Source organism: Suillus plorans, assembly GCF_016647745.1.
Source record: "Suillus plorans strain S12 chromosome Unknown HD556scaffold_33, whole genome shotgun sequence".
Lineage (NCBI taxonomy): Eukaryota > Fungi > Basidiomycota > Agaricomycetes > Boletales > Suillaceae > Suillus > Suillus plorans.
In genome coordinates, this window is record NW_024537417.1 from 55,865 (window position 1) to 66,959 (window position 11,095).

Below are 11,095 nucleotides of genomic sequence, written 5' to 3' on the forward strand. Positions count from 1 at the left end.
AATCCTGTTCAAGCCCTTTTTATAGACTCTGAAGACGTGGGGGGTCTGGACTCACAGCTTCGTGAACTTCCTCCTCTCGTACCACCTTGTACCGAGAACTTTGTTACAGTATCTGAATGCTGTGTCGTGCCACTTGCTCTTCCTATAAAGCTACACTGGCTCCTGCGTTCAACCGCCCAGCACGTTCTCTCGCATCCAATTTTCATACCATGGCGTCAACTCGTTTTCCTCCCCATTTTGCCCAAACTGATCACCGTCAGCGCTCTCTCAACCAAATGCGTTCCAAACAGCTTAGTATTGAAAAATACATCTACCTAAATGGCCTCAAAGGGCGTGACTCTAACCTGTTCTATGACATTTTGCTTGAGAACATGCAAGTAAGCCTGCTCGTCGTCTCGTGTAAAACCGGGACTGAGATGTTTTGAATTACTCAGGAAATGATTCCCATCTTGTATACACCAACTGTAAGGTGCTTCACCAGGTCGTGTGACCATACTTAAGAAGTGCTCTTCGAAGGTTGGAGAAGCTTGTGTCAACTACTCCCATATATGGAGGCGACCCGAGGGTCTTTATGTCTCCATTGAAGACAAGGGTCGCATTCGTGACGTTTTGGCCACCTGGCCAAATTTCAACGATGGCCGTATAGCCGTCGTTACCGATGGTAGGCTAAATTGATGCTCCATGTTATGTATCTTCCTGATCAAATCATCAGGCTCTCGTATTCTCGGTTTGGGCGATCTTGGGGCAAACGGTCTGCCCATCAGTCTTGGGAAGTTGTGAGTGTTTACGCTTTTCCAGAGAATCCTTCAACGAACATAACTACGCAGGGACCTCTACATCGCTGGTGCCGGCATCAAACCGTCATCTACCGTAAGTCCATGCTTTTCATATTAACCTGCGCCCAATTGACTCTGGCCAGGTCCCGATTTGCCTGGATTTAGGTACCAATACACAACGTTACCTCGACGATCCTCTCTACATCGGCGTTCGCCGCCCACGCCCGTTGGGCGCGGAAGTAAGTCCCCTGCTATCATATGCACGTCCATATATTCACATGTGTATTGAAGATGGACGAATTCATGGACGAGTTCATGGAGGCCATGAAAGAAGTCTTCCCCACCCTACTAGTACAATTCGAAGACTTCTCAACGGACAACGCGTTCAAATACCTTGAACGGTATCGCCATCAATATCGTGTTTTCAATGATGATGTCAGTCAATCACATTCCAGCTTTCACTCTGTTTTCATGCTGACCCCTGTGCAGATCCAAGGCACTGGATCCGTGATCTTGTCAGGTTTCACAAATGCCGCTCGTTTGTCTTCTGCCGCTTCCGGGCTGCCGCCATCAGATCACAAAATCCTGTTCCTCGGAGCCGGTTCTGCAGGTATCGGTGTTGCCAAGCAATTATTGTCCTTCTTTACCTTGTCTGGTCTGAGTCCCGAAGAGGCAAGGTCTCGAATCTACGTGAGCCAAGCCACATTCGAAGGGCATTTGAATTTGTCACTCAATAAGCCTGTTAGACTGTTGATTCGAAAGGTCTTATTACTGCCAACCGCAAAGGTCTTCAAGAGCACAAGAAGTGTACGAAGATATGTTTGTGTCGTTTTCTACGAACTAAACTGCAATTACAGTCTTCGCGCGCACTGATTACGATGGCCCTGCGCTCACTGACCTCGTTGACATCATCAACCACGTGAAGCCCACCGCCTTGCTCGGCCTGAGCACCATCAGAGTACGCCTTCCAGTGATAGTTGTGTTTTGCATAACCTCACTTCGTTCTAGAATGCATTCACCGAGAAAGTCGTTAAGGCGATGTGTGCGCTGAACTCCCGTCCCATCATCTTTCCTTTGTCGAATCCCGTCGCGCTATGCGAACTGGACTACCAGGACGCCATCGAATGGTAAGTTAACAGAACCCCCGCAGTATAGTCGATGTTGATGATCCTCGCCTGTAAAGGTCCGATGGACAGGTCATCTTCGCGTCAGGCAGCCCGTACAAGCCATTGTCTCATAATGGTGTCGTGTACGAGCCTGGCCAAGGAAACAACATGTACATCTTCCCCGGTATCGGCCTCGGTGCGATCCTCTCCCGAACTCGGCACGTATCGGATGCTATGATTGAACAGGCAGCCATCTCACTTGCCAACTCCTTGACCGAGGAAGAGAAGGCGGCCGAGCTTGTATATCCTCGCCTTGCGCGCATCAGGGATATCAGCGCCCAGGTCGCATTTGCCGTTATTAGACAAGCCCAAAAAGATGTAAGGAGGGAACGATACCCACGCCTGATTAGAAATTCGATGCTGATCTTTATACTCCAGAAATTGGACGATAATGCTTATCTGCGTACACTCCCCGATTCCGATCTTTTGGGACTCATTCATGACAAGATGTGGCAGCCATCTGCGTTGCAGCTGCGTTCGTTTACGCGACTTTAGTTGGGAATAGTCAAGGGGATGGAGTTAAGACAGAAGTCTGAGACTGTCAGGACGGGCGACGGAGAATGCGGGAGGGCGACGGAATGTTTCTATTCTCGGCTTTTGTCACTTGCATGCTATTGCTCTCCTTATGTCCCATTCATCGTCCTCCACCGGGCAGTGTGTATGTATGTATTGTTAATTATTTGAATAGAAGGAGTTAAAAGAATCATTTGGATGACCGGTAGCATCTATGTAAGACTGTTAATGGGGTTTGATGGAATCATGTGTGATATGTGACTAGTGAGTGGGAGGAGATGACTGTTTCATTATACATCTATCCGATCGTTATGCATCTATCTGCTCATCGATATGTGCCGGGGCGTTGCCTTCTTTTTGTCTCCAGTGTGCAATGCTGTAGCGGTGGTTAACACCCTTGAGCGCAGGCAGACATGCAGATCCACCGCATCCTCCTGTCTGTGGCATGGGGACAATGTAGAAAACCTCTTTGACGCGCGAATGCAGCAGTGCCATGCTGCACATGATGCACGGTTCGTGAGTTATGAAGAGCGTAAGCCCAGTTAGCAGGTAATTTACGCCGTTGGACGATGTGTCTGAGATTCCAAGGCTGCCGTTGGAAGGGGAAGTAGCGGGCTTTAGGGGGTCAGATAGAAGATCGGCGGGGGTCGTTTGTGCACGCCAATCGGCTACGTTTCGAATGATGTTCATTGCAGCATGGCGCAAAGGATGCCCAGTGGATATACGCGTGTCTTTGGCTGTAAATGACCGAGACAATAGAGCTTCGTCTTCGAAGGGCTTAGGCACGTATGCAACGACCGGAAGCTGAGAGACTGTGAGTATACCTTCTCATCCCAGACTTCTAATTAACCAACCTCGTCACTTGACGCTGTCTCAGCAGTATTTCGTAAAATGTGATTGATGGCATCACGAGCCCATTGAACTTTAGCAATAGACCATTTCTCGGGTTCCCATTTTCGCCGTGGTGCGTATACAGTAGGCCACAACGTATTTTTTAAGATAAGTGATGTTTGTGTTAAAGCGGGATTGCAGGGGACAGAAATCTGATAGGGATCTCCGATATCAATGTTCGTAGGAAGTAAAGGAACAGAGGACGAGACGCTGAGCAGGAGCGTAGAGATACTGTCTCTTTTCCTGATGCGTTTGAGATGTGATAGAGTATCGCTCTCGAGGCCCGACTGTTTCAGCCATCTAGTAGCTTTGAGTGTTGGTTGGGGACATCGGAGCGAATAACCTCACTTTAACATTGTCGCTATGTATTTCGAGTTCGAGATGTCAACCGCCCAGGCTTGCACTAAATGGTGTGATGAGTACGCTCTCAAATTTCAAAAGGTACATTGGGAGGACATACTTGTCCTGATATCTTCCATCGACTCCTCTTCTTCATCTATTTGGAGCTTCTTCCAAATGAAAGGAAGAGCCTCGCCTTCCAGGATATCGTGCGGGTCACCGCTAGTGTCCCATGGTTCAACCTCAACCACTTCAATATCGATGGCTAGAATGTCGAGAAATTCGGACTGGTCACTCTGGTCGAGATAGACTTGAGGTTCCAAATTTTCTGTAGTGCCCACAGGATCAAACCAGAGGTTTTGGCCGTAGAAGATACACATCTCTTCCTCGGGGTTGATTGTCCTTGTAGACGTGTATCTGATACACTGATGGGCGGGATCGATCGTGTATGACACATTTGGATGGCTGGAATGATTGAAAATGGAGCCTAAGCAGTACCACCGTGTCTCCATTGAGTTAACAATGATGATGTGCAGAACAAATCTCACCGAGCCCAAGGGCGAGAGCCATTCGTCCATCTCGCCATTTATATACATAATGGTCCAGGATCGTATGTCTCCCATAGTCATTGTACTCAGTTCTGGTGAAAAGAAGGACAGGGCTAACTTCGATCACGGTCTGGGGTGGTATAATGCGAGATGCTGCGAACCGCCATTTTTCTTCAACTTTTATTATAAGATCTATACGAGATTGCTCACCATAAACACCTCTTCCTTTGCCTTCTGCAGTCCTTATACAACATCCTTCACGATTCAAGACCCAGTTACTCTGGCACCATGAATTTTCCGTAGATGATTCCCCTGAGCTAGTTGAGGTGTTTGATGTCGTGACTGTAAACAGAAGAGTAGCCATAGGCCATCTCACGTGCTCAAATTCACACTTGCTCCTGACACGTACATCTTAAACGGCGCGTCAGTCACGGTGGAGAGCTTTATCAACAAGAACATTGACATTACACTGGAGTTTCGGCGGGCAAGCCATGGCGCCTCCACTATCCCCCAGGCCACTTCCTAGCATTTTGCTCATATCCCTAATACCAATTGCTTCATGGTTTGTTGTTCGTCCTCTGCTAGACCCTGTCCCTCCATTGCCAGCTCTATGGACATCTGTTGGGTTTTCCATATTTGCGTTTGTTGCCGCGCTTTACTTGGTTCCTGCACTTGGACCAACATTCGTAAAAGCTAACTTGAAAGGGAAGGATCTTTTGAAGGTCTACTCCGATCCTATGTTCGTGTCGTTAAACAAGTGCGAGGTCGAAAGCTGACCTGCATATTAAGACCAGAGAGTCAAGGCCTCGTCTGCGCGTCGATATATATCCTGCTATTAATCTTATTCATTCCTTTCCCATTCTCAACTTCCATCGCAAGCCTTTCGGGCGGAGGAAGCAAGATCGAAGGCTTGCTGGGCGCTGCGTCTCTACATCATGAGGTAAGTGTCTCCTCAGTGTTAAGAATAATCTTTGTGTAACAAGCAGTTAAGCTATCTGTATATCTGTCATCGTTGCTATCGCTCTTGATGGCAACTGTGTTGGGGTTCCTCGACGATGTGTTCGATATTCGATGGAGGCATAAACTGCCTATCCCGCTTATTGCTGCCATACCGCTCTTGATGGTCTACTATGCGGAAGGAGGCAATACTCATGTAGTTGTACCCATTCCTCTTAGGCCATTCCTTGGCCTTCTCGTCAACCTAGGTTTGTGATTTTCATCGTATCATCGCTTGTGATGCCTCAACATACCTTCAGGTCCCCTATATTATCTTTATATGTCCCTCCTCTCGACATTCACCACTAATAGCATCAATATTCTCGCTGGGATCAATGGCTCCGAAGTCAGCCAAGCATTGATCATTGCAATCTCAGTTATCATCAACGATCTTTTATACATGCCCTGGCCATTTGACTTCCGTATACCCATGCACCTTCTCGGTAATCAAATAGAAGTCGAAATTGGTGGCGCTTGGCAGGCAGGAATGGCCTACGGAAGTAGCGAACTTGTTGATAGACATCTTTTCAGTCTGTACTTCATGCTTCCTCTCGTAGGTGTATGTCTTGGATTTATGTACCATAACTGGTGGGTTCGAATGACTAAAAGTCCTCGAATTGCTATTTCTCATTACCCATAGGTACCCTGCGCGTGCGTTCCCTGGAGACACGCTCTGTTATGTTACTGGAATGGCCTTCTCCGTGGTCGGAATACAGGCACACTTCTCCAAAACTCTACTCCTGTTCTTTATTCCTCAAATTTTCAACTTTTTGCTCTCATGCCCACAGCTCTTCGGTATCGTGCCGTGTCCTCGGCATCGCGTTCCAAGGTTGTACCATAATTTCTGAGACACAGTCCGTCATTGACCAACTTATGATATCATCTTAGATTCGTTTCCGACACTAATTTGTTGCATCCCTCAAAAGCCGTCTTCGATAAACGACCTCCTACGAAGCTCGCGTCTATTACCCTTCGTATATTCGCTACACTCGGTCTCACAGAGCTGACTGTGGACCCAACAAATGGAGTTGTCCTTGAAGCCACCAATCTGACTATCCTCAATTTCCTTCTCTTGCGTCTGGGTCCTATGAACGAGAAGAAGCTCGTCCAGGTACTTATGTGTACTCAGGTGCGCAGGTCTAGCATACCACTGTTCGCCAAATTACTGACACTGGCTGGCATATCCTTGAATCCTTTCCTAACAGATCGCGGGTAGTGTCCTTGCTTTTACCATACGCTACGGCTTAGCTGGCCTTGTCTATGATGGCGACAGGCGGTGATGGTACATATATTGTCATGGGGCGCGCCTTATAATGGGTCGCGTGCCTGCCCCTGGATACGACGGCTTTGCGTTGGCACAAACAGCCCGCGCTCGTCACGATCAGTGACGTGCGGAGATCCGCTGTCGTGAGAGAATTGAACTGAGTCAAGACTGTACATGTAGAATGTAGAATGCAGAGGAGTGAGCGCTTGAGCAGCTGGTGCAGTGTTGGGCAAGAATAACTATTTGGAACTAACGAAGATGCGGCCACCTCGGGGTCTTTTATGTCGGCCGAATGCCCTGCTGGGCGTAGCTTTGAGCAGGTTTCCCGCTGAAAATCCGTATAACGCCGCCTGCGTGCTCCGTGTTTCCGGACATAGAGCGTAATCACGAGCCTCTCATCGTTATTATCGGCTTGTGATCTGTATCAAGATGTATGAGCTCTGACACTACTAGTTTATTTTTCTTCGCTTGTTTCAAATGAACTAGTGGGGTGGAATCACATGTCTCAGTCATACCTCGCCGCTGAGCTTTACTGACCACTTAATAGATTCCACCCTCCCCATCTCAATATCCTATTCCTGTCACTTCCCATATTGTTATGGCCAATACTGAACGATCCGCTTTCCAGACTGAGGTCGCTGAGGTCGAACGGTGGTTCCAGGTGAGCCCCTAAACTCCCATAACTGAGTTGCAGTATTGAGCAATGTCGATCATGAAGAGCCCACGTTTCGCGAGAGTGAAGCGGCCATATACCGCTGCTCAGGTCGTCGCGAAACGGGGTAGCATCCCAATCAAGTATCCTTCCGAGATTCAAGGAAAGAAGCTCTTCGCCCTGCTCTCCGAGCACGCCAAGAATGGTACACCTTCACACACATACGGAGCGTAAGTGACCTTCGCACAACTACTGTGTGACGGTATTGATGGAAGGTGCATAGCCTAGACCCCGTACAGGTTACCCAGATGGCCAAGTATCTCGAGACAGTTTATGTTTCTGGTTGGCAATCCTCCAGCACGGCTTCGTCTACCAATGAACCTGGCCCCGATCTTGCAGGTACGCACTCTCCTTCTGCGATGACGTAGTTTTCCTAACTGGCTTCCAGATTACCCCTCGAATACGGTTCCTAACAAGGTTGAGCACCTATTCATGGCACAGCTCTTCCATGACCGTAAGCAACACGAGGCTCGCTCGAATATGTCTGAGGCAGAGCTTGCGGCGACACCATCCATCGACTATCTTCGTCCAATCGTTGCCGATGCTGATACCGGACATGGTGGACTCACTGCAATTATGAAGCTTACCAAGATGTTCGTCGAAAAAGGCGCGGCTGGTGTTCATGTCGAGGACCAAGCACCTGGGACAAAGAAGTGCGGCCACATGGCGGGCAAGGTTCTCGTGCCGATATCTGAGCACATCAACCGCCTTGTTGCCATCCGACTTCAATATGACATCATGGGTGTAGAGAACTTGGTCATTGCACGGACTGATTCGGAAGCCGCTACCCTGATTACCTCAAACATTGATGAGCGCGACCACCCCTTTATTTTCGGCTCCACAAACCCGGATCTCCCCCCTCTTGTGAATGTTATGACAGACGCCGAGAATGCCGGAAAGTCTGGTGATGAATTGCAAGCGGTTGAGGACGCTTGGACTACGTCTGCAAACTTGCAGTTGTTCCCCGAGACCTTGGCTAATGCCTTGACTGCACAAGGTGTATCAAAGGCTACCGTTGATCGATTCATCTCCCGTGTTGCGCACTCGTCATTCCCTCAAGCAGTAGCCATCGCACAGAGAGAATTTGGTCTCAAGTCTGTACCCTACTGGAACTGGGATACACCTCGGACCCGGGAAGGGTTCTATCGCTACCAAGGTGGCACCCAGTGTGCGATTAAACGGTCTATTGAGTATGCACCATACGCCGATGCCCTTTGGATGGAAACAAAGAAACCGATCTTGGCTCAAGCCCAAGAGTTCGCTCGTGGGGTCCATGCTGCACGCCCAGGTCACTGGTTGGCGTACAACCTCAGCCCTTCCTTCAACTGGGAGGCTGCTGGCTTGAATAGTCAGGATATGAAAGGTTTCGTCTGGGAGCTAGGTAAACTCGGTTTCGTCTGGCAATTTATTACGGTCAGTACTTGACAAATTACCTACTCACAATCAAACTGACTGGATCTTACCTGTCAGCTCGGCGGCTTGCACTCCAATGCGTACATAAGCGACCTCTTTGCTCGCTCATATGCGAAGGAAGGTATGAAAGCGTACGTGGAGATTGTCCAGAGCAAAGAGCGGGAGATTGGCTGCGATGTCTTGACGCATCAAAAGGTTTGCTACTACGACCTCATGCACGCGCCCTGAAGCTAATACTTGAATAGTGGAGTGGTGCCGATTATGCCGATAATCTCATAAAGACCGTCACCGGTGGTGTATCGTCCACAGCAGCCATGGGCAAGGGTGTCACGGAGGACCAGTTTAAGGCCAAACTATGATCTACGGCACTCGTGGTCATCTTAAATTGATCGTAGAACACATTCTATCTTCACAGCATTACAAAGTTTACAAATACATCAGGATTAACATTTGTATTTCAAGTTGTGGTCCGGGACCCTTGAGTCCACGGCTGTAGTTTTATCTTTTTTTTTCCCAGTAGAATACTACTGGATTATGCGCATCTTATCGGCAGTTGCCGATTGCTCCATGATGTCGATTGCCGCAGCTTCAAGTTCGATGTACAATTGAAAGCCAACTACGCGGCGCGTCAGAAGAATCAATCATCGTGATGAGTTCTGAAAATCGTGTACAAGTGGCTGCTTCCTTCATCCTTCAATCGCCTCCAGGAGAGATCAACGACGTCTTAAATGGTGCCCAGTATTTAGTACCTTGTCTTCTCCGCGCAACGCTGACTTCTGGTCCATTTTCCTGCAGATGTTCGCGTCATCGTAGATGATGACGCGGGATTAGAGGAAGGCATCCTTCCTGCCCTTCGGGAATATAATATCGCGCAGTTCACAACAGTCGAAGTGCCAGGCGAACACCATCAAGTCAGTATCTAACTCAACGCGTCGGGATGCCGTTATTCAATGGATCTTGTCCTAGACAATAATTAGCGAATTTGCACGTGTACCCGACACCGAAGAGGAACGCTACCTAGACCCACGATCTAAAATTTCTTTTGTTTTCAACCACTTGACTCTAGTGAGTCCCCACGTTCAGTCACGAGCGGTGGTCACCGATGGTGTTAGTAGGAAGCCACAGATCCTCAGTCGGAGGAGCCTTCGGAAGTTGAGCCTCAGCGGTCAGTGGATTCATTGTCATGCATTGATGCCCATTGGATTTATCAGAGATCAGTGCTGCGTTGGAATCTGCTGCTTTGTCGTACTTGAACTCACACTATCACGATGGAGTTGTTACTGTGCTAGCCATGTCGACCACCCGATTCGCAATCCAGATAGTCTCCAATAAATACAACCCATCAAACTACTGGTTCGTTCATTATCACACATCATGTTTGTCGAACTAAATAATCTCTGCAGGGCTGGTAGATGGCGCTCGCACTACGAGATAGATTTTGAGAGTAGGACCATACAGGGAAGGGTCCTCGTGAATGTTCACTACTATGAACAGGGCAATGTAAGACTTCGCAGGATACAAATTCATTGGTCTGACGTTTGGTATAGGTCCAACTCAGCACATCGAATGACTCGTCAATATCAATACCGGCTGCTGTCTCATCACTATCTCCTGCGTCATCAGCATCTAAAATATTTGCATTGATCGAGGCTGAAGAGTCGCGATGCCAGGCATCCCTGAATGATGCATATCATGAGATGGGAGAGAAGGCGTTCAAAGGGTTGAGGCGCGCCTTGCCTCTGACGCGACAGAAGATAGACTGGGATAAGGTGAGTTCCTTGTTATGACGGACATCATCCCGACTGAATTTATCTAGACTATGGGATACAAATTGGGCGCTGAGCTTACTGCTAGCAATCGTGCCTTTGGCGCCCAACCTCGATAGTGGTCATCAGCAATTGACTTACGTCAAGGGATACCTCTTGGTTTTCACTTATGTAGTTGTATCCTGTAGGAATGAAAAACCATTTCACTGAAATGACCCATATAAGCACCCAACTTGCAATTCGGCAAACATTTTAGCGCATATGGTGACAGTCTCACTCGCACATAGATCTCTATGGCGTACTTTGTACAAGTGGTGCGCACGGACGATTGTAGCTTATACTGACATGAAAGGCCCGCATGCTTCGACTACCAACTTGTTTGTAATCTTGGTGCTAATCGGTATCGGCTTGCCCGAGAGCTCAGCTGGGATGATTCCGACATGTTAGATGGAAATGACAGGTGGCATATACCATTTTCAAGCTTACACCAATAAATACAAGATCTATACCACAAACTCCATGCAGGTGAGTGTACGAGATACTAAGCAATTAACGGCACAGGGCAGACATCATAGACATTGTTTGTCAGGCTTCCGGTATTGCCTCCCGCTGCCCGATCAAACTTGCGAATACCTCGGATGCAACACTCATATGAAATGTGAGAGATGCTTGCGTGTAAGGCAATGAAATGAGGGTTGGGTGATGAGTATG

General features: G+C 48.2%; 5 protein-coding genes across 5 annotated transcripts; 4 read left to right on the forward strand and 1 right to left on the reverse strand.

Annotated features, from left to right (window-relative positions):
* Positions 1–209: 209 nt before the first annotated feature.
* On the forward strand, positions 210–2,695 carry HD556DRAFT_1480038 (uncharacterized protein; the record flags this gene model as incomplete). Its single annotated transcript, XM_041308615.1, has 13 exons — positions 210–377; positions 435–464; positions 517–661; positions 713–776; positions 828–870; positions 920–1,015; positions 1,068–1,211; positions 1,266–1,466; positions 1,523–1,595; positions 1,634–1,734; positions 1,785–1,903; positions 1,960–2,260; positions 2,321–2,695. 13 exons carry the CDS (start codon positions 210–212, stop codon positions 2,435–2,437), a joined length of 1,602 nt encoding a protein of 533 aa, XP_041159433.1. The 3' UTR covers positions 2,438–2,695.
* Positions 2,696–2,764: 69 nt separating this feature from the next.
* On the reverse strand, positions 2,765–4,597 carry HD556DRAFT_1238631 (uncharacterized protein; the record flags this gene model as incomplete). The annotated part of the gene is made up of 6 exons (XM_041297990.1): positions 2,765–3,259; positions 3,310–3,646; positions 3,695–3,749; positions 3,807–4,172; positions 4,234–4,386; positions 4,444–4,597. The coding sequence occupies 6 exons, from the start codon at positions 4,595–4,597 to the stop codon at positions 2,765–2,767; spliced, it is 1,560 nt and encodes a 519-aa protein (XP_041159434.1).
* A 127-nt stretch (positions 4,598–4,724) lies between these two features.
* On the forward strand, positions 4,725–6,509 carry HD556DRAFT_1432389 (glycosyl transferase family 4-domain-containing protein; the record flags this gene model as incomplete). Its single annotated transcript, XM_041305117.1, has 7 exons — positions 4,725–4,972; positions 5,023–5,173; positions 5,225–5,438; positions 5,490–5,817; positions 5,870–6,058; positions 6,118–6,358; positions 6,435–6,509. The coding sequence occupies 7 exons, from the start codon at positions 4,725–4,727 to the stop codon at positions 6,507–6,509; spliced, it is 1,446 nt and encodes a 481-aa protein (XP_041159435.1).
* A 622-nt stretch (positions 6,510–7,131) lies between these two features.
* On the forward strand, positions 7,132–9,172 carry HD556DRAFT_1376565 (isocitrate lyase icl). Its single transcript, XM_041303103.1, has 5 exons — positions 7,132–7,375; positions 7,429–7,544; positions 7,594–8,618; positions 8,676–8,813; positions 8,864–9,172. The coding sequence occupies exons 1-5, from the start codon at positions 7,197–7,199 to the stop codon at positions 8,975–8,977; spliced, it is 1,572 nt and encodes a 523-aa protein (XP_041159436.1). The 5' UTR covers positions 7,132–7,196; the 3' UTR covers positions 8,978–9,172.
* Positions 9,173–10,596, forward strand: HD556DRAFT_1376572 (F-actin-capping protein subunit alpha). The gene is made up of 8 exons (XM_041303104.1): positions 9,173–9,349; positions 9,414–9,529; positions 9,585–9,683; positions 9,734–9,783; positions 9,837–9,971; positions 10,022–10,118; positions 10,166–10,387; positions 10,435–10,596. The coding sequence occupies exons 1-8, from the start codon at positions 9,268–9,270 to the stop codon at positions 10,501–10,503; spliced, it is 870 nt and encodes a 289-aa protein (XP_041159437.1). The 5' UTR covers positions 9,173–9,267; the 3' UTR covers positions 10,504–10,596.
* Positions 10,597–11,095: the final 499 nt, after the last annotated feature.

What these genes read in the sequence shown, in the direction of transcription:
- HD556DRAFT_1376572 (XM_041303104.1), top strand. Translation starts at nt 9,268, where the DNA reads ATGAGTTCTGAAAATCGTGTACAAGTGGCTGCTTCCTTCATCCTTCAA. An exon ending in TTTTCAACCACTTGACTCTA is followed by an intron (nt 9,684 to 9,733) that starts GTGAGTCCCCAC and finishes TGGTGTTAGTAG; the next exon opens with GAAGCCACAGATCCTCAGTC. An exon ending in ACTACTATGAACAGGGCAAT is followed by an intron (nt 10,119 to 10,165) that starts GTAAGACTTCGC and finishes CGTTTGGTATAG; the next exon opens with GTCCAACTCAGCACATCGAA.
- HD556DRAFT_1376565 (XM_041303103.1), top strand. Translation starts at nt 7,197, where the DNA reads ATGTCGATCATGAAGAGCCCACGTTTCGCGAGAGTGAAGCGGCCATAT. An exon ending in ACCTGGCCCCGATCTTGCAG is followed by an intron (nt 7,545 to 7,593) that starts GTACGCACTCTC and finishes ACTGGCTTCCAG; the next exon opens with ATTACCCCTCGAATACGGTT. An exon ending in TCGTCTGGCAATTTATTACG is followed by an intron (nt 8,619 to 8,675) that starts GTCAGTACTTGA and finishes CTTACCTGTCAG; the next exon opens with CTCGGCGGCTTGCACTCCAA.